At 37.4% G+C, this 26,041-nt stretch overlaps 1 protein-coding gene across 1 annotated transcript; it reads left to right on the plus strand.

The window, feature by feature from the left end:
• The first annotated feature begins 8,212 nt into the window (after positions 1-8,212).
• On the plus strand, positions 8,213-24,563 carry Smp_072640 (SPFH domain / Band 7 family protein, putative). The gene is made up of 8 exons (XM_018790601.1): positions 8,213-8,342; positions 8,379-8,478; positions 11,882-11,982; positions 14,478-14,625; positions 14,680-14,871; positions 16,095-16,174; positions 19,138-19,266; positions 24,163-24,563. Exons 4-8 carry the CDS (start codon positions 14,493-14,495, stop codon positions 24,421-24,423), a joined length of 795 nt encoding a protein of 264 aa, XP_018646116.1. The 5' UTR covers positions 8,213-8,342; positions 8,379-8,478; positions 11,882-11,982; positions 14,478-14,492; the 3' UTR covers positions 24,424-24,563.
• The last annotated feature ends 1,478 nt before the right edge of the window (positions 24,564-26,041 follow it).

Here is a 26,041-nt window from a genome sequence, read left to right on the forward strand (position 1 = left end):
GTCCGATGTAGTGTTTTTTAAATTGGAAAAGTTTATTTTGTAGATAATGTTTGCTTTTTCTTCTTTTGTCATTTTGTCCTACAGTTTAAACAGGAGTGATTGAAATCACTTTGTTGGTTTTTGTACCACGCTTATTGCAAATGACTTCAGGAAATTCGGATATGGCTTTTATACATGGTAGAATTATCCGTTTGACGTTTTCTGTACCTGACTTCGTGTTACGTCATATTAAGAGTTTTTGCGCGCTCCAACTATTGAAGTACTGGCCGTCGATATTCACAAATCACGAACCCAAGTAGGCAAGAGAACCAAAACTCCAAATAAGATACCAAGTTTATTCGCAATTCACAAATAATCGACCAAAGTCGTTCCAACAACAATAATTATAACAATTACAAAACAAACCTTCAATTTTGTAGGTTCCCGGAGCAAAAACTCCCAAATACCAAACCAATGACAAATACAAACCAACAATGTCCGCAAAGGAATGATATAAACAAACAAGTCCAAAGGTTAAGTAAAACAAACACATCCAAAAACACGGTAAATTTGATGTACAGTAAAAAGGTTTTAATCAGCCAAATGTCTTTAGTTCTCCCGTAACACCCACTTCCTAACGTCTTTTTTCATACCAGGCCAGCAAAACCGTTCTGCTATAAGCTTGATGGATGCACACACACGTGGGTGAGAAAGTTTGTGCAGCGTATTGAAGACGTTGCATCGATAATGTTTCGACACGATTGTGAGATCCCTACCTGGAGATGTGTCACATAGGTTTCCTTACTTCTTCCCATCTGTTTAATATGCAGTTTCAGGGTAGTTGAAGATAACTTGTGCTGAAGATCAATGTCTTCTTTTGGAAGCTGGGCGAGTTTCGGGAATTCGATTCCTTGGAAACTGTTCAAGGAAGTTATACGAGACAAGGCGTCTGCAACTACATTGTGTCGCTACAGAAATGTGTTGTATATCTGAAGTAAACTGCGAAATGTAGTCCATTTGTGGAGACTCACGAGGTGAGATGAGCATAAAGAGAATGTGAGGGATTTACGATTAGTAAAAAGCGTGAATTCTCTTCATTCGACGGAATGTTGGAAATACCGTACAGCACAATACATAGCTAATAGTTCCCTGCCGAACGTGCTGTACCTAGATTCAGTGTCTAGTAACCGTCTCGAGAAAAATCCTAAAGGTTGCCAAGAGTAGTTAACCCATTGTTGTGAGACTCCTCCCATTTCTGAGTCACATGCGTTTACTGTGATAGTAATGGGCCTTTGAGTGTCCTGATGTGCCAACATGGTTGCCTTTGCGATAAGTTCCTTAACTGTGGAGAATGCTTTTCGTGCGGTATCCTCCAGATTATAGGATTTGGGTATGGACCATCTATAAAATCTTACAAGGCCGTTAAATGTGCGCAATTGCTTAATGGTGGTCGGTTCCGGGTAATCCGGAATGGCCGCTACTTTGCTTTTAAGAGGTCGAAAGCCCTGAGCGTCAATAATGTGTCCGAAGAAACTAAGGAGTTGGTTCCGATTTGATATTTCTGAATGTTTACAGTAATGCCGTGCTTTTGCAGTCGTCCGTTCACAACGTTCGGATTCTGGAGATGAGATCATCTGTCCGAGCTTTCTATCAGGCAGTCATCGACATACACATGTATGAAGTTGAGACCTCGAAAAACCATTGGAAACTCTGAGCAGTATTTCTTAGGCCGAAAGGCATTCGCAAAAACTCGTAGGATCCGAAGGGAGTAATGATAGCGGTTTTTCGAATATCTTCAGTAGCTATAGGGATTCGGTTATAGGCTTTAACCAAGTCAATTTTCAAAAAGACAGTTGTGCCTTTCAAGGTAGCTGTGAAATCGTGAATGTGAGTCAACGGGTGACGACCGGGAATGGTTTTTGCATTCAAACTCCAATAGTCAGCATTTAGACGCCAATCGTTACTGTCCTTTTTAGGGCCAATGGGCAAGAAAGATGCCCATGGGTTGATTGACGGTCGAATGATTCCTAAATCTACCATGTGGTCGAATTTGTTTTTAGCCAACCTCAGCTTTCCGGGGGCTAGTCGGCGTGCTTTCGAGAATACAGGTGGTCGTGATGTGTGCAACATTGCTGGTTACACACGGCGATTTCGGTTGCAGTTGTCATATCACATAGTACTTATCGAGTAATGGTTGTGCGCCTAATTGTGACTGGGGATAATCTGCAGCAGGAAAGAAGAAGTAACGCAAACTGATTAATTAGTGTTTCCGTCTACTAGCCTCCGATTGCGCGTATCGATGAGTAGATTGTGGTGTTGGAGGAGGTCTATACCAGTGATTGTCATAGAAATATCTGCAACAACGAAAATCAAGTGGATAGGTTTGCGTAAACCCACGTTAAGGTAAACGTACCTTTGACCATATGTGGCGATTGACTTTCCGTTTGCCGCCTGTAAGTTGAAATCAGATTCGTGAAACCAGTAGTTAGAATTTGCAAGAATAACTCTAACTTCTGTGCCAGTATCGCCAAGCTAGCGAACTTTCGTGATCACATCTCTGACGTATGACAGACGGATATGTCTGCCGGCTACGGTTGCCGTTAACGCGTGCCGGCTAAAGAAGTTCCCCAAATTGTTTTTCGTGTCGGTAAATTTTGAGTTCAGGTTTTTCTGCAAGACTTCTCATACTGGTTATGATGCTAGCACCAGTCAGGGTTATCCGTCTCCTGTGTCTAGAGACAGATTGCCTACATGAAGTGCTTCTTCGAGGAGTATGTGACCATTTACGATCATTACGAAATCTAGGGTAGCGTGTAAGTGTATGACATAGTTCTGTAGAGTCATTCTGGATCGTTTTTGGCTTTTCTTTGATTGAAAAAAATCTCGGCATTAGAAGATTTCGTGATTTCTACGGTGCGGTCAGCAGATGCAGCCAGCTCGTCTAAGGCGTTATTTTGAAATGGAACAAGTACTGTTTGCACCTGTTGAGGAAGTTTAGACAAGAAAAGTTGTCTAAACACTTCACCATCGAAAGTTCTTTAACTAATTAACTCTCTCATTCGCAGCAACATGTCTGTTGCTGAGCCATGTTTCAGATCGATGTTATTAAGCAGTTAATCTAACCTTTGTCGATAGATTAAATCTCCACGTTTCAGAATGGACCGTTTAAAAGTTTCGTAAGGTTCCGAAACATCAGAAGTAAACATACGAGGTGCGACGTACCTGTTGATTATGTGTGGTAGTGCCTTTGCCACCGTGAAGAATCGTGCGCGTGGATTAGTCACGCCGTGCTCGTAGAAAATGGCTTCTGAGGGGCAGAACCGGGCTTCGATGTTGTCTGGCCAGAAGGGCATTAGTTGAAACGAAGGTGGGACATAGTCTTTAACTTAAGAACATTAGGTGTCTGTTCCGTCATTGGGAAATATCAAATACGAGAATGAGCGAGGAAAAAATATCTGAAAACTCGAAAAAATATCACAATATAGAAAAATTAAAATAAAGCAATGAGTTTTGAATTTCCAAAAAGGAACAGACTCACAGTGTAAGGGTTGGTGTACCAGAACATATTGTGCTCATCAATAAGAATGCCACAGGTATTTGAAGTTTGACAGCGCTTGAACCCGTAACACCTACCATAAATTGTACCCACCTACTAAAATCAAATGTCAAAATTGAGGGGGTTCGAAGTATATTTGATAGGCTACCAATATATCGAGAATCTTCTGATCTAGGCTGGCTAATGATTGCAGGGGATGTTGAGCACGGCGTTCAAACTCGTGATCTGATGCGGATGCATGACCGAGCGCCTTTGGCTAGGTGAGTCCATTCAAACTAATGTAGTCAGCATCCGATGTCGAGAACTTATCTTAGAGGTAACACCCAGAAACAGGAGACACAACACAGCGGAACGGACTGTATACACACCTTTTACTCCTTAAGAGTAGTTGAATGCTGGAATTCGTCGCCGGCTGAGCTAGTCCAAGAGATTTCCCAGGGGTTCTTTGAGAGAAAACGTGGTATATTATTAAGGACTAAGGACGGTATCTTACTATGATTTACCAACTTTTTTCTTTTTCCTCGTTTGTCGTTAATATACCTAGGTTCCTGCCTGGAGGTATCGGTGGTCCACTGCTACTAGATACGAAAGGCTGTTAAGCAAAGGCTTCTTCTGTTCCGTCTAAAACTATTTGAACTATTTGATTTCGTAAAGGAGGGAATTTAAGACTGTAGGTCGCAGTCAACATGATTCGTAGTATCATTGGTCGTTCAAGTTGTCGACTTTCCAGGGTTAGCTATGTCTTTTATTTGTAAATGCTTCTAAAATATCATTCTAAGCGATTGGCTAACAATATGATGGTCATAATTGTCATAGTTCTGGCAAACGGTGAAATTATACTACGCAAAACACTCATGCAAACTGTTTTCTGGAATATTGGTAGCTCTTACAGGCTGTCTGCTCTAGTCAGAACTCTGGTATTGTCTTAGTGCCCGATTTTTTGTCTTTTCCCAGTTTTGTGCGCGACTATATTTACTACAAACCTAATTAAGATCGGAATGTAATTAATATTAACTGGGGGTCATGTTCTAAATAAGGTATACCATTACTTGGCTCATAATTCGTCAGGATTTTTAATGAAGTGTGTTTTGCGATGCTACACTGAGAATCGCGTGGCGTTTGGAAAAATTTACATGGAGCTCCTGTATCTGACACTGATTACATCCTAAGTGTAATGTAGTTCGGATTTTTTTTTATTGCTCATTCGTCCAGGGTGAAGTCGCATTACTACTCTTCCGTGAATTCCTTTACATGTATTTTACATCGCTATCTCACAACATCAGTCTTTCAACAAGCTTGAACATAAAACAGTAATTTTCTCAAAAAAATTAGTGACCTAACATTGGGCCCAAACGTACACTGATTTCTAGTTAAGTGACATTTCCTATCAAGAGCCGTACGCTCTAAAGTAAGTTTAAGTTCGGCAATATAATACAGCTTGTTTTTAGCAAGAGTCATGGTCTCTAATAATTTCTAGCTTGGAATTTTCTTGTAACTGCGAAACAGTAGTGAGCGTGTTACCTTCTATCCCAGCAAAGTCCTATTAATTGACCTAACCCGTCTTCAATCACATTGTGAACGCTATTAATACTGCCTGACCACAATAACTAGAATAAGTGAGGAGGAGCCCAAAGTTGTGACATCAGTTGAAAACTTGGTTCCCTAATCACTGAAGTGATCATTCTTTGTGTTAGTACCTTTTGAAAAACCCCGGTTTCATCAGATTGGCGATTAACGATTGTCCATCAGTTTGACCTGCTGTGATCTCAAGATACTTATGTGTGAAAGCTAAGCAAGTATTTGTTGTTGATTTTACGAATGACTTGGTTTTAGTTGTTAACATGTTATCAAATGCACTTAACAACATAGAAAATAATGCGGTACTTTGTCATTTTAAGTTGACAAAACTCCGATTGAACAAAGGTTTACGAATAGTAAAGCACGAACTTCAATATGTCGGGCACAAGATTAAGAAAATAGCCGTAGCTACGCATTCATGACTGGCTTTAAGAGCACTGTAATGTGAAAGTAATTCACTAGATTGGTGATCTAATCAGATCCTTGTTATAAAGTACACCACTTCATAGTGCACACAAGCACCTCAGGGAGAGCAAGAACATAGGGCTACCTCTTTCCATTGTTCCATCTAAACAGGAGGGCCGGGCAGGATTGATCAATATTATCATCAAGGACACATTGGAAACAGCTCTGACGGAATTAATTAATTGCGGTGTTGATATTGGAAAAAGACTTTTCGGCTTTGAGTATGCAGATAATGTGTTACCGTGCGATGATAATTTTGACTTTGCAATGCACACATACGTAGTCTTTCATTCTTGTCTGTTTTTATGGTGTTCTCTTTTCCCCTAAATTCAAAGTACTTCATCAAGTCTGTCTTTGTCTACATTCGCTGTTGGCGATATGCCATTAAAAGTAATTGAAAGGTTTATATACCTGTATAGCTATGCCAGAGCTGGTGGTGGAATGATTGACTAGATAAATCTACGCATTATGAAGGGCTAATCGGCTCATGCTTAATCTGGGTCATCTTTTGTGCTGTTGTGATGTTGGTTCGTCTGCAAGTTTGGGGTTACAACTCGTCGGAGCGAGCAGTCCCACTCTATACTCGGGAAACCTGGTATCTCCCGGTTGAGGATGTTTGTAGGCTCTGTATTGATTGTCGTTGCTTGCGTAAAAGACTACAGAAATTCAGTGGCAACACCATGTTAGTAAACCTGAGGTTCAGCATTGTGTGTGTTTAGACACTGACGTCAATTCATCTGGCTTCACGATCGTTAAACACGGGCTTCAGTGGCCTGGGCATGGGCTACGAACGTTCACACTGGAACTTTTTTGAAAAACGAAGAGGTGGTCAGTTCAAGACATGGACCTGGGTCGTGAAAGAAAGCCATACGGAACTGGGGTATGTCGGCCTATCACTACCACCCAGTTGAGGTCCTAGATATAGTGCAAATCAGTGGCTCCAGATATCAGAAATGGCTCAAAATGGAAGACCTTGGAGGCCTCGCTGTAGTTCACCTTTACTTCACAAAAGTGAGATAAATTACTTTAACTAAAAAGACTCTTTTTGACCATATCTTTCTAACTAAACTGCCTTCCCATTATATTCTACTCTTGATCACTTTGCTTATTTTTTGATTGTATTCACCCTTCTATCTCTCCATTCACTTACTTGTGTGTTGTATATTTATTTTGGCACCCATTTGTATCAGTTTTTGTGTCCAAATAAATAAATAAAAATCAAGTATTCTAAATTTGAGCTCGGTTTTATTCCCTATTCTTTATCCCCCAATCTCGTTCGTTTCCTAGTAAATTGAACTTATCTCTAAATTTCAGCTTTAGTTTATATTGTTCCCTATTTTGTTAATTTTGTCTCGTGTTGATTTGAGGTGGATGACGCAGGCTGATGCACATACCTGGTTTGACTTCGTTTGTGAGTGGCTAACTAACTGACTCAGGGTTTCGTGATAAAAATTACTCACAGAATTCACTTGATGTCTCACTAGTAATTTTGGTGGCGAAAATCAATTCACTTTTAGTGTCTCTGAATAACAAACAGTTTATTGTTGTCCATATATATTTTTTCTACATACCGTTCTTGTTTTTTTTCAAAGATCCATTTGTATCTATGCGGTTGGTACATTTTGTAGTTTCAGTGGATACATATGTGTGTGTGTGAAACATCGCTTTAAATAGAAGCTTAGTGTGACAAATGCTTCATTAGTCGAAGGTATGACACGAAAAAGATTATAGAAAACGAGTCAGTAGATGAGTAAATTCAGAACAACAGACATGTAGTAGAAATATGTTTACAGTCACAAGCCATCACGTGTGTTGTATTTTAAGGAACTAGCACAGTGTTTAAACCGGTAGGCTTTAAATCACCGGATCGCATGTCAAAATCCCCCTATTACTACTTCTGTTTGAATAGCCAGGTATTATTACCAGACCTCGCACAGCAGGTTTCATTAATGTGTGTACAAACATGTACTTGACGTTTTGGTTATTCATGTCACTACCATGCGTTGGAAATAAGACAATTAGTAAAGTCAGATAAGTCAATAATTTTTTGTCCAGTGTTTTTAATAGTAATTGGGTCCTTAGTTTAACACCCATAAGGTTCACCAACGTTGTGTCTACTTCAGCCAATGTTTTCGACTCTTTTCATCCCTCACTATTATTAAGGTTCATAGACTTGATTGTTCATACAGTTGTAGTGTTTAAACTATGTGGCAATCACCTGCTTCGGTCTGGGCACCCAGGCAGTATCACAACCCACATACAAATCAAGTGACTTGTGTGGCGCATATGTATATGGCCCATCTGTACCAATATTTATGTGTTCAAATAAGTAAATAATAAGTATGGGAATCTATGAAACCAACGCAGCTTGAGAGTGGCTCTTAAAAGTCATTCTGACCCATTAGAATTGTTAGATTAGTAATTTTCTCAGTGTCGTGCTTTCGGAATTTGGATTGCTTATACATTATACGAATATTGAAAAACTCCACTGAAAATAGTTATTAAACTAAGCTTAGATATTTGTATTTCACTTACGTTTTATATGCCATTTTCAAAATAACCAATTATATGACACCTAAGTTTATGTTTGATTATGCAAACTGTTTATTCTCACTTTCTATATGAATGTTTTTATTTCACTAGGTATATGCTAGCAGTCGTGACTACACATCACAAGCACCCATAAATTTAGGGGTATTGATCGTTCCAGAGAAAGAAGCTTGGGTTATTGAAAGTTAGGAAAATTCACAGGACGCTGGAACCAGTTAGTTTTTGAAATTATCGCTACAACGTATCACAGGGACTCAATTTTTGTATACCCATTCTAGATCGCGTCGCTTATGTACAGTCATTGAAAGAAGTGGCCATTGAAATTCCAGATCAGTCTGCCATTACCTCAGGTAATCAGATACATTATTTCTTGATCTTTTTAAAAATATTAAGCCTACAACCACATTTTTCCAGCAATTTATCTGGAAATAAACTCTATACACAAACTAGTTGTAAGACCATTTCAGTCATACACCAATTTTTTTTGAGTCTTTCCTTTATTTTTGAAGTATGATAGTTTGCAATATTTTCGACACAGTGCATGTCAGACTGATGATTTTAGTATACATTAGTTGATCTTTTTTCATAGATGCTATCCTTCACAGTTTTGTTTGATTGTCGGGATACTCTCAGTGTTGTTTACTTTCTACACATTTCTCCTTGGTATAGACAAAAATTTGTTATTTGGTCTATGCTTACTTACCCCTGCAACTGCTCTTGTGAATGTTTACCTCAAGGACGTAAAGCTAAACGAACAGCAGGAGGTTCATATATTGTCAGGTGAAATGTAGACAATTTATTTGTAGCAACTTAACAGAATTTTAGACCCTCAAGATTAAAGTGATTAAGAGTTTTAGTTGAACCTGGATGTTTTCCAATCCTCAGTCTACTGGTGGGTGTTTTGAAAGTAGCCAATGTCCCCAAATGCCCTGGTACGGCCGAGAGTGGGGAGAGTCCGCTCTCCCTCTCCAAATGCTCTCACATCGCCACGCGTATATAGCCTCTGTCAGGGAAGTCCTACTCACTGACATCTCGTGGCACGGGTGTTGTTTACGAAATTGAGAGGACGAAAAGCGAATATCCGGCGCTTTAACCGGGTTGGTGGACACGGATGGTCCACCTAGGGGAGTTGGAAAATCCTGATTCCAAACCAATGGTGCACATGGGCTCGAGTATCCTGAAGGAACAAATGGCGTATGAATCAATCGTTGGTCACCGACTACCATGCGAATGCATCTCCTCACGATGCTCCACTGCCTTGTGGATCAGACCTATAGGTCAAAGGCTCCGGTTGTGGTCCCCTAAGAAAACCACCTACTTCAGTTTGGGCACCTGGGTAGTATCACAGCCCTCACACAAATCGAATGAGATTTGTGTGGCGCATATGTATCTGGTGTTTTCTTGTACTAATATTTATGTGTTTAAATAAATAAAATAAAAATAAATAAGCCAATATAACTTGTACGATTTCTGGATTTTTAAGTTTAACATTGGCACTTATTTTCAGAGACATAACCACTTCAATAACCGAAACGATTTAAGCTAGTTAAGACTTTCGAAAGTCAAAACTCGCCTGGTGAAGCGAAAATGAAACAAGTGATGATACTAACCACAGGAATGGAAACGAAAACAAATACAGTAAATGTTACGGGCAGGGGGTTGTGTAACTCATGTTTTAGCCATCTTGGTCAGCAAAGGTTAATAGCCTCAAATATTTATTTATCATCTCTTACTATTACCTTACATCTAACTTCATCACTAGCCCTCTAGCGATCTTATAACTAGAGTTTATTAATTTTAGTGTAACGGAACTTTGTCGTTAGCATACTCCAATCCGATGATAAAGTCTTCGGGAAAAACATCAGTTTCTGGTGAGCAACTTGAAGAAAGTGTTGTTATTAAAAAAAGATGCATGACAAAATATAATAAGAACAGAAATTTCACATTCGTTAAACTTCACCGTGTTTGGCGTTCCTGAGTTTATATGGTATTGGATGATTAGTTAAACTAACAATCCCTGACTTTTATATGATTATGACAATGAGATTTTAGTTCTTATAAGATAGAACTGATCAGCGACCATATTCAGTGAGACGATATGAAATTAAGTCCTCAGAATCTGCATGATAATTCAGTCAATCTGACTGTTAAGTCTGTTTTACGTTCTCTGTCCTTACTCACTTCCCTCTGACTCTTTTGTGTTTTGTTTTATACTACTTGTTAATAATCAGTAAATAGTTGTATTCCTAGCAATTTCTGCGCGTACGTTGTAACGCAAGTTTGTCGTGTGATATTCTGGAATATGTACATATACTTATAACATTTATTGTATTTATAATTGTAATTACTTTATGTCAATCATTGTAGAAATTATTCACAATTTCGTGCATTTGTTTAACCCTTATTTAAACTCAACAGTTTCCATATTGTTTTCTCTTGGTTCAGTTTTTACTTATTGATCAACTGTTACCAAGTTTAGACACAGTTAACAATTGTCATTTGCAGTATCAAAGCCTTGTTTATTTCAGACTTACAGACGCGGTAAACGCCAGAGACACCTCGAAAGTTGAGGTTTGTGACTAATTTATGTTTATTATTCAATAGAGAATCGCTTTTTTAGACAAATCTCTGTTTTGTGAACTTCGATAGATTTAACACTGACTGATAGTCTCAGTCCATCATCCTCTCATGGTTTGTAGAGTTTATTAGTGTTGAACTATTGTTCATTCCCAAATAGTCTCAAATTTGCTAAAAGTTGGAGGCTTATTATCGATCATCCGTTTAAACTGTTAGTGAATAACTGCTGATCAACTGAAGGATAAATGTAATGCTTTTCAATGTCCTATTGCATTTGTATTTGAATGGATTTTGTCTTTTTCCACGAACTACTAGCAGTTTAAATTCAACCGCTTTAATATTCTTTGATAAAGTGTATGACAATGAATTCTAATGGTCATATGTCACAGGATAGACAGACATTTTCCTCAATTGCTAAACATTTGATTGAGACCGGTCATGAGGTTGATATCAACTCACCATTTGTAGTGTTGTACAAAATCCTTCAAAGACGTATACTAAGGTTTATTAAAGCCTTGGCTATACGGTAACTTAAAACCCTATTATGTGTTCAAAAACAATTTGTTCTTGCCCTTAACCTACCCTGGTAATACTGGTTTATTATCCAGAGTGGTTATAACATTATTTTTGTGTACTTTATTTTTTTCAATAGTTGAAATCATGAGTCAATTGAAGCTAGACCGCCTTGGAAAACCTGGAAGCACTGGATCAGTGGTTTTAGAGGTTAAGCGATCGCGCGCGAGACTGATAAGTCCCGGGTTCGAATCTCGTGAGGCGGGACCGTGTATGCTCACTGCTGAGGAGTCCCACAATAGAACGAAACGGCCGTCCAATGCTTCCCGGTTTCCCATGGTGGTCTATCTCTAATTGACTCATAATCTCGACTATTGAAATTACTATAACATCCACAAAACCCCTTCTGATACTTTAGTTTTCTTTGTTACGGTTTACCTTTAATCTGTCTAGTTGACCTTCTAGTTTTCATATAAAATTATCTTAACAAGTGTATCTGTGATCAGATTGTTCGAAATGCATTGCGAAAATATATCACATAATTCTGATAACCTTCGTCTTCTCATAGCATTATCGAAATTTATCAAAGGGACTAATTCTTTTAAATTTATGATAATGTTTAAAGATGAACAAGAATCTAAATGATTAACCTTTTAATTCTAGATAATGTCGTTTTACAATTGAACGGTGTTCTCTTCCTTAAAGTCAAAAATCCTTATTTAGCATCATATGGGGTGTCCGAGGCTGAATTTGCAATTACTCAGGTACATTTTTAATGGTTCCTATTACTGTTCAACTTATTTGAATTATATTCCTCTTTATATATGAGTCACTTTTTTGAAAGCTTTCTTCAGGCCATTTAGAATATGAAAAACTAATTGTACTTTTGAGTAGATAGTTGCTATTAAATCATAGTGATTGCTTTAAATCATAGTAAAATATGTAACTTTGCTTGTGCCCCCAAATCCCTGGTACGGCCGAGAGTGGGGGGTCCACTCTCCCTCTCGAAATACTCTCACATGGCCAGCGAATATACAGCCTCTGCCAGGGAAGTCCTACTCACTGCCTTCTCGTGGCGGGGGTGTTGTTTACGAAATTGAGAGGACGAAAAGCGAATGTCCGGCGCTTTAACCGGGTTGGTGGACACGGAGGGTCCACCTAGGGAAGTTGGAAAACCCTGATTCTAAACCAATGGTTCACATGGGCTCCAGTATCCTGAGGGAACAAATGGCGTACGAATCAACCGTTGATCACCGGCTACCATGGGACTGCATCTCCTTACGATGCTCCACTGCCTTGTGGATCAGATCTTTTGGTCAAAGGCTCCGGTTGTGGTCCCCTAAGAAAACCACCTGCTTCAGTTTGGGCACCTGGGTAGTATCACAGCCCTCAAGCAAATCGAATGAGATTTGTATAGCGCATATGTATCTGGTGCTTCCTTGTACTAATATTTATGTGTTTAAATAAATAAATAAATAAATAAATAACTTTGCTTGTATATATCGAATGTGTGTAGATTAAGAAATTTTAGATGTTCACTTATATTTTGTGTTGATCCTATTAATTTTAAACTTTGACTGTAAATATTGTTCAACTCCAGTATCAAGAATTAGTGTAGTATGGACAAAAAGAAACAACATGGAACCTTACAGGTCATTACTAGATGACATTGAAGAGAATCATTGAGTCTGTCAATTAAGTTTTAATCATGTCTTTGTCTCTAAATGCTCATGTTTACTTTTGAACCAACTCAGGAGGAACCAACTAGACGTTTTTATGAAGTTGAAGATAGATTCGGTGAGTAAATTCATCAGGAAGCTTAATTTGTAGATACTGGAGCATGATAGTTCGCAACATATCCACACTACAACAAATAGTAGTGTAGTTGTAGCATATTACTTTAATATGTAATGTTAGGCTACGCGAAGCATATGAAAGCAACTTATTTAAGAATTTATAAAATGACTTTATATACTCGCCAGTAAAATCGGTTGGGAAGATAAAAATGTTGATTGTCTGTACTAGTAGTCTTAAATTAAAATAAAATAGTTGTTAAGCACTTTTATTTTCAATACTTGTCTAGGTGATGTTAGTTGGTTAAATAATCTTTAAAAACCCCTTGTCTTAATATATGTGTTTATTATTAATATCTATCTGCAGCTCTGTGGTTGCTACGTTTGAAAAGATTACGATATCACCTAAAACCAGTGAACGAAACGAAAGTCAGCAACACTACAACAGGATAAGCTAAGCTATTCCACTGCGCCTCAACCCTGTTAACTAGAGGGAGAAGGCCAGATTCAACTTAGGGAAATGTATATCCCACGAACAGTCGGAAACACGAATGAACAGGCACACAGCTCATGAGTATATATACAGTAAAAAAATTTCTTTGGAAAACGTCACAAACTAGTGTACTAAAAGAGAAAACGAACCAATGACATTTATGGTCCTTCCAAATGGGAGATACAAACTAAATGTAAAAGTGGACACTTGGAGCGAAAATGAGGAATTCAAATTTCCAAAATAAAATTACAAAAATGAAACGTTTACCAAGTGATTTTTGGGGACCTAGCATCCCCGACACCTCTCCTTTTTAGTTGCATATGTTCTTGGGGTTCACTTGCGTCTTGATCGTTTGTTGTCGTTGTCGAAGTGACCACCTTCTGGAACGTAGATCGACCTGTTGTTGTACTTCTTCCTTCGTAGGGACTGCAGGTAGGTTGAAGGTTGTTATATCTTGTGACCGCCTGGATGCCCTGTTAATATATAACTTGATAATACCGCCAATTAGAGAGCAGCGATTTACCTATCGGACCACACGAAACCCGTACGGGCTGTCTAGAGTACTTATCGGTCCTGCCTCTGCCTGACCCAGCCAGTCAAGTCTAGAACACCAATAACAGCCTCTGCAATAAGAATCATACTGAGTTTATATACCAATCAAATATTTGTACAAGATTTGGCCAAATGTGGCTATGAATGTGGGGAACAGTAATTCAGGAATGGTAAATCATGTAATACTAGTTCATAGGTCAAAATAAAGCCTATAATAAGAGGGAAACGAATATGAACCAACCTGTTGAGATTGAGTGTTTCAGTCTCATAAAATCTTAAAAAAATTGTTTCATGCGGAGTTATTTTGTAAATCTAGACTATCAGTTATCCATTTTTTTATCATTAAGGCTTGTTTACATTTTTATTTAAATTACTCGTTTCAACTTGACTTCAAAATCCTTTTTTTGTTTGATCATTGAAGTTAGCTCAAACAATTATGCGATCAGAAATCGGGAAGATAATTCTGGACAATGTTTTTAAAGAACGAGAAGCATTAAATTTTCAAATCGTACAAGCTTTAGGCAAAGCATCAGAACCTTGGGGTATTGAGTGTTTGCGTTATGAAATTCGTAAGTAAAATGTAGTTGTGATGTGATTATGATGTATTTATACACATATTTTAGGCGATGTCCAGGTGCCACAAAAAATCAAAGAAGCTATGCAAATGCAAGTCGAAGCAGAACGAAAAAAACGTGCATCCATTTTAGAGTCGGAAGGACAACGTGAGGCTGCTATTAATCGAGCTGAGGGTTTAAAACGTAGCCAGGTATTAGAGTCAGAGGGTCACCAGATTGAAATTGTAAATAAAGCTTCAGGTAAGTGTTCAATTTTCTTCATTACTGTGCTGCTCATTTTGCACTAAAACTTTTGCAAATAATTATCCGGAAAGCGAACACTGCTAATATCATCATAATTGAAGGTATTATTCCCAAGACATATCTGATTAGTTGAGAAAATGAGTTTCATAGTTTCTGAAACTTTAATTAAATGCTGCATAATCGTTTAGATATTCTACCCAGTTCAAATACTACGTACGCTTATAACACCTGAGCGCTCCAATTATGGAAAGGTGGACGACAATGGCGACATAGTAAGGTCTGTTACTTTGGATATACAGCTAGAGCGTATTCGTATGTGACTGGACTAACACAGACAGCGAAACGTTGATGACGGACTCGAAACTAGTTATCTAAGGAAATGACGTATTTCAGTTTGACGGTCCAATTACTGTTTCTACGCCGTTTCAATTCCATTGTGCTTATATTTCTGATATCATTCTTAATCTTCCATTCACCAGTTCGTTTCCATGGCATATTCCATTTTGTCTAAGTTATTTCAATTTGCTTATATGGTTGTTTTTTGGAAGCTGTCATTTGATGTTATATCTGAAGCAGCTATTTAATATTCTAACTTTAATGCCGATCGCACAACTGGCAGGTGTAGCTACGACTGAAAAGTTTACCTTATGATTGATTCTGTATCCCTTAGATTCGTGCTGAAGATTTCGGTGAAGTGTTTTCTATTTTTTATGTACTCATTGATTTGTAAATGCGTTCCATTTTCACTTTTTCGGCGGCTGAATTCCAGTTTTTCCAGCTTATATCTCATTAAGCTGTACCAATGAATTTTCTCCTCACTTACTGTTGTTCATGTTCTTCTAGCGCAAAAGTAACTGTCCAGTAGAACGATGTTTCTACGTTATTTTTCCCTACGTCCCGATGGACTTAAATCTAACCAAAGTTGAGTTCTTCCACTAGCTGTATAAACTGTAGTCAACACTTAACATTGTCTTCTGAAATTTGTACAGCCTTGGGATTTAACTAACAATGGCCATCAAAACGAGTAATGTACGTAACATATAAACTGTCTTGATGAAATTCCATCACATAGATAAAAGAACGTATTTTTGGAAGTAGTAAAGATTATCATTCAGTCATTATTATCATCGTAAAACGTCTTGATTCTCTATGGTTCCAGGATTTTTTTATTGTATATTAAACCGAAGAATTTTGATTTGACTTTCCCTCTTAATGTTTAGGTGAAGCTGAAGCTATCCAACGTCTAGCAGAAGCTCGAGCTCAGTCTATTCAAATCATTGCCCGTGCGATCGGTAGTAAGGTAAAAAATATGTTTCAGTACATTGAAGGAAAGTTATCACTAAAGTTTTAAGGATAAATTTATTCTCTACTAAACAATCATACACCTATTGAATGTTTAGTTTTTCATTTTCAAACTGACATTTTATAGAAATTTAAGCATCCATTTGAGGTCATTACAAGTGGAAATTATATTTAAAACAATCTCAGCAATTGAAATTTAAGTAATTCCAACGTTTCGTCCATCAAACTTGTCTGGACTTCTTCGGGGTGATAATCAAAATCATCGAAGAAATATATAGCGTTTAACAATCAAATCAATACTGTGCTACTGCAATCATAGTTAGATGTTGACTTTAGTAAATAGAATAACATGACTCTCAGTTAAATGTGGCTCATGTGAGAAGTTCACAATGTGTAGATAAATGACTGAATGAATTGTGTGTGTGTGTATGTGTAAGATTGAGTTATTAATAGTTGATACTCGGTGGTGAATTTGTTTTTATATGAAGGAAAAAAATAAAAGTGCATGTTGAAATTTTACACATTTCGATCGCTGAGGTTATTTCAAATTAAACTTTTAATATATAATGGCTTCTCTATACTCGGAGTCGAATTTTTGTCAAACAATTCATTCTAATATTGACCAATATTCGTATCAATCCATTTGAGGTGCCTACTTGTTTAGTGGTATATACCAGGTTTAAAATATTAGATGTCATTAAATAAGGCTTAAAAATTAGGAATATTCAAGTTTTATAACTTAGTAGAATATTTTTGTGGCTATATGTTCTTTCTAGTTGTGTAGTTTTGGCATCGGAATTCCAAGTGTTGTATTAAGTAGTATATATTGGCACGTTTGTGAGATGTGTTTTTTAACAGTATTACTTATGAGTGGTTAGTTTTGTTTATCATATAATTTCTCATATTTCATTGGTCAATCCTAATTTTCATGTAAATATTTGGGCACACCATAGTAGTGTATATGGGCACCAAAATAAATATCCTCCATAAAGTTACGAAAATGAAATTGTAAAGTGGTAGAGGAACGAAAGGGAGTAAAATGAACTAAGTGAGCCAGTACACCACAAGATCCACCTAGGTGTCTTTTCCTTTCGCTTAGTTTTCCTACTTGAGCATTAAAGTCACCAGTCACTATTACTACATCAGAGCGCCTAGCTTTTTGGAGAAGGTCGAAAAGCTTTCTGTAAAACTCATCTTTTACATCATCTGAGCTGCAGTCAATGGAGAGTAGGCAGAGACGACAAAGAGGCAACGTTGAGTGTCCCTATCTTTCCGAGTCCTTACTGTTCCGTTTAGTCGGATAGCGCACAGATGACTGTCTACTGAGATCCAGTCTAAAAGAACTAGTTCTGCCCTAGGACTTAATGCTATACCTACTCCAGCGAGGCCATGGGAAGCAGCATCAGGGCTTCCAGATACACGAAGTGTGAATCGAAATGGTTCTTTATTATGACATGGTGAGGTCGAGTGAGCGACGCTACTCGGATCTTGTATGCGCGTTTCGGAGACGCAACACACATCGATAGTGTGAGGTTCTAAAGTCCTAGCTAAGGAGGCCTGTTGTCCTATTGGGCATAATGTTTGGACGTTGAGTGTTCCTACATATAGTTTAGAGCGTGGTTTCAGGAGACCAGGAATAACGTTCCGTGTACACGAATCGTTCGCCCTAGTGGTGCGAGGCGATAAAAGGTCGTGAGAAGGGTTAGTCGTGGAGATAAGAGAGTTATTAGGAGGTTTAGGAAGGATTTGAAAGTGACCAACTTGGTCTCGTGTGTTGTTACGGGTATGAGGGCTAATATCACTTCCCGGCTGCTCACACCGTGGAAGGGTATTTCTTGAGGGACCTGAAAGGAAGTTGGATTAATGTTGGTCTGAACGACCTGGGAGCGTGACCGCAGAGTCGAGGGGACAACTGCTTGAGGCCGGTCACGCACGGCCTTTTTGTGGGTTTTTTTGACCTGTTAGCTCCGTTCTTCAATGGACCTTACCGCCGGAGACGGAAATCCGTGAGGTAAGGTGAGGCGTGACATTTTTAGGGTCGACCGTTTCTAACCCCTTCCTTCCTTGTGAGAAGGCAGCATCGCTGTAGATGCTAGTTGTCCGAGGGAAACACCTTACTGCTGTCACCCCCCTCTACAGTCAGCAGTACGACTTCGCCCTCAGACCTTGAGTTGCTGCTTTTAGTCTTACCGTTCTCCAATCGACCTACCTGGCATGGTAGAACCTACAGGAACATACATTCCAGCCAATATAGCTCGATTGGTTCATCATGATAGGAAAGCCCGACCACTACTTCAATGTAGCAGCTACGGTCGGCAATGTAAATAGTTAATAATAGGAGAAACAAATTAGTTCGAAAATACAACCAGGGAGGATTTTTTTCAGTTGAAGAAGTTCCCCTCACTTTTATGAAGAGTGAAAACGTAAACTACAGAAAAGAACATCGTCTGCTCCTATTCTGATTCATATATTTTGATGTCTCAAGCCAATTATTCTTATCATCTCTAAGATCCCAGCTGTAATAAACCAACAGGTTCAAGTTCTATACAGCTTTTTTCCATACCCCGGTATCTTGCCGTACACTGACCATCTTTTCGCTTTTTCCAACCAGTTTCGGCGTTAGCAAATCAAATACTATGTGAAAATCGCTGGAATTACATTTGTAACATATGCCTAAGTCACTATCGTAGACTTAGTTTCCTCTTATTGGTTGTTACATCTTTTATCTGTCCGGCCGTTTTGAACTAGTTGAATGCCTCATTACAGTGAATCTTACAATATCTCTCAAATGATTAACTGTTTGGTCGTTTAGAGCATAAAACATTAAGTTGCCATAATGAGAGTAGAGTACCTTTGAACCTAATTAATTGTATCATATATTCACAGTTTTCTGTGATTTTACGATTAGAAAGGTTTTCTATAAATGTACTAATAATTCACTTTCTTGTATTTTCTTTTTAGCGTGGAGCAGATGCAGTACAGCTTACAGTAGCTGAACAGTACATAGAAGCTTTCAGTGCTTTAGCGAAGACAACTAATACAGTGTTATTACCATCTCATAGTGGTGATGTTGCGTCGATGGTTACTCAAGTGAGTTTAATCAATCTTGGAATTTATCCATACTTTTTACAATGTCGAAACGACGTTATTGGTTCAGTTTATTAATCGCTATAAGCTTTGGATTGATCTTTCAATAGTGTATTTTGCTTCCTGGTCACCATCTCTATTTTCGGTGTCGTGTGGTTCGTCTACTGAAACATTCAGTCCAGACAATAGATCCCTTCCAAAATTCTCATCCTCATCTATTTTTGAAAGTGCTTGAGTGATTTGAAAAAAAGTAATGTCTTTGATTTAGTCCTCGTGTTTCCCTAGGCGTTTATGTCTACTGATTTAGGTTTTTTGTTTTTCTAGTTTATACTTGTGTTTTTTGATAATTGCCTCGTTGGTCTAGTTAGTTTCCTTCATATAAATTGAAATGAATATTTTTCGTTATCTATTGTCATTAGTCTCCTCTCGATCTATTGACTTGTATACTAGCATTCAGTCATAAGTTTCTGGTAGTTTCAATGACCTTCAATACAACTATTCCACACCACGACAACTGTAGTCGATTTGGGAGATAATTCTTGGATTTCTAATGATAAGCCATGACAAGTGGATTTCAATCCTTGTGGGTGTAAAGCAGTTACCCGCCAACAACATTAGAAAATCTTTGCATAATACTGGTAATTGATTGGGGTTAGAAATGTTAACCAATTGGTGTAAAAGTTAGCAGCCGGCGATGAGACCTAAAAGTGAAACAGCTGTCCTGTGCTTCCTGGTTTTCGATAATTGTCGAACTGAGGTTATTCTGTGATGCGAGCTATGAAAATTGAACAATATCCACCGGGCTTTGATGGTAGAAACTGATAGTTTAGAGTTAATTAATTCATTAATATGGATGGGACACTCTGTTCAGTTAAGGAATACTTTCCAAAGATGTATAATATTATTTATATGTTAAGATTATGTAAATATTATGCATACTTAGAATGTTTCATAATACCAGACAAAAAAATTCAAGAACATGTTTATCTTTGTTATGTAATAAGAGTGACATATTATAAAATTGGGAAAATGTGAAGTGGTATTTTAGCAAAGTATTTTTCTGCTCGTATAATCTAAGTTTTAAATTGTAAACAACTATGACTTCTACATGCTTAGTTAGGTATATAAATTGAGTAGTATTTGATTGGGTCTCGTAAATGATATGAAAGAGTGAACCTGAATATCATGACTCTAAAACTTGTTGTAGAACAAAGAACTTGATTCATTGGTACTGTTCTTTGGTAGGTAGATGCTCTTGAATGCATCGAAGAAGCATCTTTGATGGGCGACCTACTACCTGGTTATACAGGAGCTGGAGAACTGGCGTAAACAATTGGTCATTAGCAGTAACCTGTCTTTTCTGAGGAAACACACAAATAGACTGTTAGGGTAGTTTTTGTAGAGAATTGCTGCTTGAAATGTTCTTTGGATTGATCTATTCAGATAATTTTCAAGTATATCATTAGAAATGTCTTTCTCAAATTGAAATATTATGAAAGTGTTTGATATGCGTTGATTTAAGTCAGTTATATGTAATGTAAGAGGCTGACAAATTTATGCATGTTAAAGTTGCTTTACCATATCAGCACAACTAGATGAAATTATCAAGAGAAATGCCAGAGTAGTAACAGTGTTAGTTATGGTAGGAAAGACTAGATACAGACAATACAAGTCGAGGAAAGAAGTGAAATCCTAGGATAGAAAAGGTTAAGAGTCATTCTTAGTTGGTTCGTCCTCCAATTATTCTAATGAAGAAATTTCATGATATATCTATAGTATAATGCATGAATAACAGAACTTTTATTTTATTTTATTTAAGCACATAAATATTGGTACGAAGGGGCACCAGATATATATGCGCAACACAAATCTCATTTGATTTGTGTGAGGACTGTGATACTGTCCGGGTGCCCAAACCGAGACAGGTGGTTTTCTTAGGGGGTCACACCCGGAGCCTTTGACCTATGGGTCTGATCCACAAGGCAGTGGAGCATCGTGAGGAGATGCAGTCCCATGGTAGTCGGTGACCAACGATTGATTCATACGCCATTTGTTCCCTCAGGATACTGGAGCCCATGTGCACCATTGGTGAGCCCGGCTTAAGCCTCGGACATTCACTTTTCGTCCTCTCAATTTCGTAAACAACACCCGTGCCGCGAGAAGGCAGCGAGTAGGACTTCCCTGACAGAGGCTATATACACGTGGTCATGTGAGAGCATTTGGAGAGGGAGAGCGGACTATCCCCACTCTCGGCCGTACCAGGGCATTTGTGCATAACGTATCTGTAGTGACTTTATAAAAAATAATAGGACGTATGCTAATTCCTTATTGATTTTATGTCTGGCCTCTATCACGCGAATTATCCACCAATCGAAATACGACTCTTCCTAATCTCAGTACTGTGCCAATCAATGACGTTCAACTGGTATGAGCAGTCTAGTGTCCTTATTGGTCCCTTGTTCGCCTAGCCCTTCCAATTGAGTTTAGAACACCAATTACAGCTTCTGCTATACGAATCTATGAAAATCATTTATTTCAAGTATACTCGTTTTGTATACCAGACAGACAGACCACATCACACCATAAAATAGAAAATAATATTTGTACAAGATCAAGCCAAATGTGGCTGTGAACGTGGGAGACAATAGTCAATAAACTGAACATAATTTGGGAACAGTAAATCGTATAGTAATAATTCATGGGTCAAAATCAAGCTTATAATAAGATGAATATAGATATACACAATCTAGTTACTCAGTAGTTAAATCATAAGAATATATATATATAGAATAATAGTCCATTAATAGGTCCTGGGAGTTACCTGTACTTACGTCTTCATTAGGATATAACACCTCCCCTTTTTTGGGAGATTCGAAGTTTAGGTCCTGACTTTAAAAAATTCTCCAAAATTTTCCTCCCCCACGAAATGATGTTGGGTCCTCATATCTCCAAGTTACAATTAATATAGCTTTATTTAAAACATATTTCTCGCATTGAATAGAGAATCCACTGGAAATGACTAGATGATGATGAACGACACTTGATTTTAGGTCGTCACAATTTGGCTCTTTCAACAGCTTTCAACAGCAACTGATTGAAGCAGTTTTGACCAAACTTTCCACTCGACCAGGGATTCAAGACAATAAAGAATTTATTTGTGATGCAGACAATGGTGCAGTAACGGCCGTTCCAGAAGTATGCCCTGTGGAGGGTATAAGTCCCCTTATAACTGAAGCAAAATGTGGAATTGGTAAATTGGCCGGCTCACAGCAAGACAGTATCTTGTTAAATGCACAGGAAGCTGTGACAATGTCAGATGAATAAGAAACAGAAGATTCTGTAGATAAGGCCCTGAGTCCAGAATTAAATGAAGCACTATTGACTCCGCCAAACTCTGAAGATAAACTTCAGTCAGAACAAAATTACGGTCGTGAAATGTTTCAGAAGAGCCAAATTGTGATGACCTAAAATCAAGTGTCGTTCATCATCATCTAGTCATTTCCAGTGGATTCTCTATTCAATGCGAGAAATATGTTTTAAATAAAGCTATATTAATTGTAACTTGGAGATATGAGGACCCAACATCATTTCGTGGGGGAGGAAAATTTTGGAGAATTTTTTAAAGTCAGGACCTAAACTTCGAATCTCCCAAAAAAGGGGAGGTGTTATATCCTAATGAAGACGTAAGTACAGGTAACTCCCAGGACCTATTAATGGACTATTATTCTATATATATATTCTTATGATTTAACTACTGAGTAACTAGATTGTGTATATCTATATTCATCTTATTATAAGCTTGATTTTGACCCATGAATTATTACTATACGATTTACTGTTCCCAAATTATGTTCAGTTTATTGACTATTGTCTCCCACGTTCACAGCCACATTTGGCTTGATCTTGTACAAATATTATTTTCTATTTTATGGTGTGATGTGGTCTGTCTGTCTGGTATACAAAACGAGTATACTTGAAATAAATGATTTTCATAGATTCGTATAGCAGAAGCTGTAATTGGTGTTCTAAACTCAATTGGAAGGGCTAGGCGAACAAGGGACCAATAAGGACACTAGACTGCTCATACCAGTTGAACGTCATTGATTGGCACAGTACTGAGATTAGGAAGAGTCGTATTTCGATTGGTGGATAATTCGCGTGTTAGAGGCCAGACATAAAATCAATAAGGAATTAGCATACGTCCTATTATTTTTTATAAAGTCCCAACAACATCCTTCCCTTGTTATCAGGACCAAACTCGCTTACTCTGTCAGTTGTTCATACTGTGTCTCTTTTCTGTTTATGTTAACATCTAGAGTATTCTATCATTTCTTTTAGTAACTAAGGTCTTAAATAATTGTTTTATTTTCAATCCAGCTTCGTGTATAACTGTAAAGTTTGATGTTAAGTGAGAATTATTAAAGGACTGCTTGCATTATAATTCATGTGTTTTAATAATTCTTCATGAAACGTATTCTAACCATACTATTTACAAAGCTCCACAGTTTATATCGCATTTTATTCTATGTAAATCAGATCTATACTTGGCTTCTCAAACTAAAATAAGTGAATTAGGATTCAAATTTACGAACTAATAGTTGAAAGTCGAATTATCTGACTAATAAAGCGATCTCTTCACACTTAAATACTTTGTAAAGAGTGATAACATTACCCTTTATTCATTATGTCAGTAGTGCATATCTTCAGTTATATACTGTATTTATTCCGCATAGCTCATGGTGTATCTGAAAATATAATGGACAGTCTTGCCGTAATTTTTCAAGTGTTTATTTGTTTGAATTTTCTTTCGTAGTAGAAAGTGTTCTGTTACTGGCATTGTCTTCTTTTCTCTTTCTCTCTCTCTCTCTCGCTTTTTCCATTCACCACCAATTATTCTAGGCATTGACTATATTTAAAAGTTTAGATCAACCGAAAACCGACATCGGTAATGATAATAATGACGGTGGATGTAATGATGAATCTCATTCAGAAGTAGTGGCTGACCATCAGTCAAATCCCAATATTATTAATAATAATGATAGCGATAAACAAGAATATGAAACCATTACATATCCTAACAAATCCAGATTATTGTCAAAAACCAATTCAAAGCTATATACAGAAAATAATGAATCTAATGGTTTTTCAAAACAATTTTGAAAAGAACGTACAAAAAATACGAAAGAATATAGGCATAGTATGTCCTAGTTTTCTGCTTTTCCACTATGTATATTATTGCTCATTGTTTTCTCCAGTATGATCAGACAACTTTGATGTGAATAAAATATATATCCTGTTTGATTTTGTATATGTTCTGTTGACTTAACATATTTTAAGCAACGGTATGTTGAAGTCGGAATACTAATTGTATTGAGGATACGTATGTTGTAGTTATGCTAGGTGTTGGACGACAGAGAATCATATAAGAAGATTCAGTAACTGTAGAAAAGTACTGCTGACTCCGAGATTCATAAAGGGATTCAGTTTTTATAAGTCATGCGAAAAATACAGAAAGGGAATAGATGTACTATCTCACACACATGGATAAAACATACCCAAATTTGCATGGAACTAATTCACAGAGTCAAATATATGGAAGACAGAATAAATGAAAAAAATTAAAATAATTCATATTTCATAATGTGAAAATAAATCACTTAGATAAGTGATGTTATAATTAGTTTGAGGACACTGAAACTTTTGATCAATGTCAGGTGACTTAAAAAGTCTCCTGGCCATTCTTCATGATATATATATATATAATCTGTAATTTGGTACGTTACTTGGTAACTCAATATTCTGTTGTGCTCAAGTAGTTAACTGTGTTGAATGGTATGAGGATATGTTTAGAAACACCTGGTTATTGATTACTTTTTCTCTTCATCGTTGTGACGTGTTGATTACCTCAACATATCTCATATTACCCTTGAATTTCAATTTATTAAGATTGATTATAATAAATAAAATGTGTTACTTCGTTGTTTTGTACTCAAAGAGGGGATAAGACACCCGAATAGCTTGATGGTAACGTCAGACTAGGAAGTTCGGTATCGTTGCAGTTCGAATCCAGAAGGGTGCATCAGTTCCCTCATGATTAAAGTAAACCTTGCTGATGAGTGCTAAATAGCAAGAAGCCTAGGTCATGCAGAAGTTTCCGTTGAGAACCTCCAACCATTTAACATAGATATATGTTTACATAAAGAAACGAAGTCTTTTTGTTGGTTATTTTGCTCACCAAAGGTTGTGAAACAAACGCAACGTAACACTAGATCATACCTGTAATTGCAGTCATTAAGATTACTACACTGTTCGCGTGATATAGATTGGATTGAAACATGTTCCATGCAGGATTATGCTGAAACACGCTGATCAGTCTATCCTTAGCCTTAGCGGATTATTGGCGAAGATTCTAGAATCTTCCTGTGTAAAATTATAAATATACTAAAGTTCTTTTTTTACTGTGATTCACTCCCACTCAACTTGGTTTATTTGGAATATTAATACGTACGTGTCCAAGCCGTATTCTGATTTTGGAGAAGTGAAGTGAATTGTCTGAAGAACAACAAACAATAAGAGTAGTTGGGTTAGTTAACGAAAGACTTAACCCACACAGAAAAACGAAACTAGATATAAGAATTCTTAGTATAATCTGTCATAAGCTATGTTTCTCAAAATTGATTTGTGCAGTCCATACAGCACTGGGCATGCAATTATATCTGGAATTATTTTTGTGAATTGGATAAATTTATCTTGAGCTAAAGTAGACAGTAAATTCAGC

Source organism: Schistosoma mansoni (assembly GCF_000237925.1).
Source record: "Schistosoma mansoni, WGS project CABG00000000 data, supercontig 0049, strain Puerto Rico, whole genome shotgun sequence".
Classification (NCBI taxonomy): domain Eukaryota; kingdom Metazoa; phylum Platyhelminthes; class Trematoda; order Strigeidida; family Schistosomatidae; genus Schistosoma; species Schistosoma mansoni.

What these genes read in the sequence shown, in the direction of transcription:
- Smp_072640 (XM_018790601.1), top strand. Translation starts at nt 14,493, where the DNA reads ATGCGATCAGAAATCGGGAAGATAATTCTGGACAATGTTTTTAAAGAA. An exon ending in GTGTTTGCGTTATGAAATTC is followed by an intron (nt 14,626 to 14,679) that starts GTAAGTAAAATG and finishes CACATATTTTAG; the next exon opens with GCGATGTCCAGGTGCCACAA. An exon ending in CCCGTGCGATCGGTAGTAAG is followed by an intron (nt 16,175 to 19,137) that starts GTAAAAAATATG and finishes TTTTCTTTTTAG; the next exon opens with CGTGGAGCAGATGCAGTACA.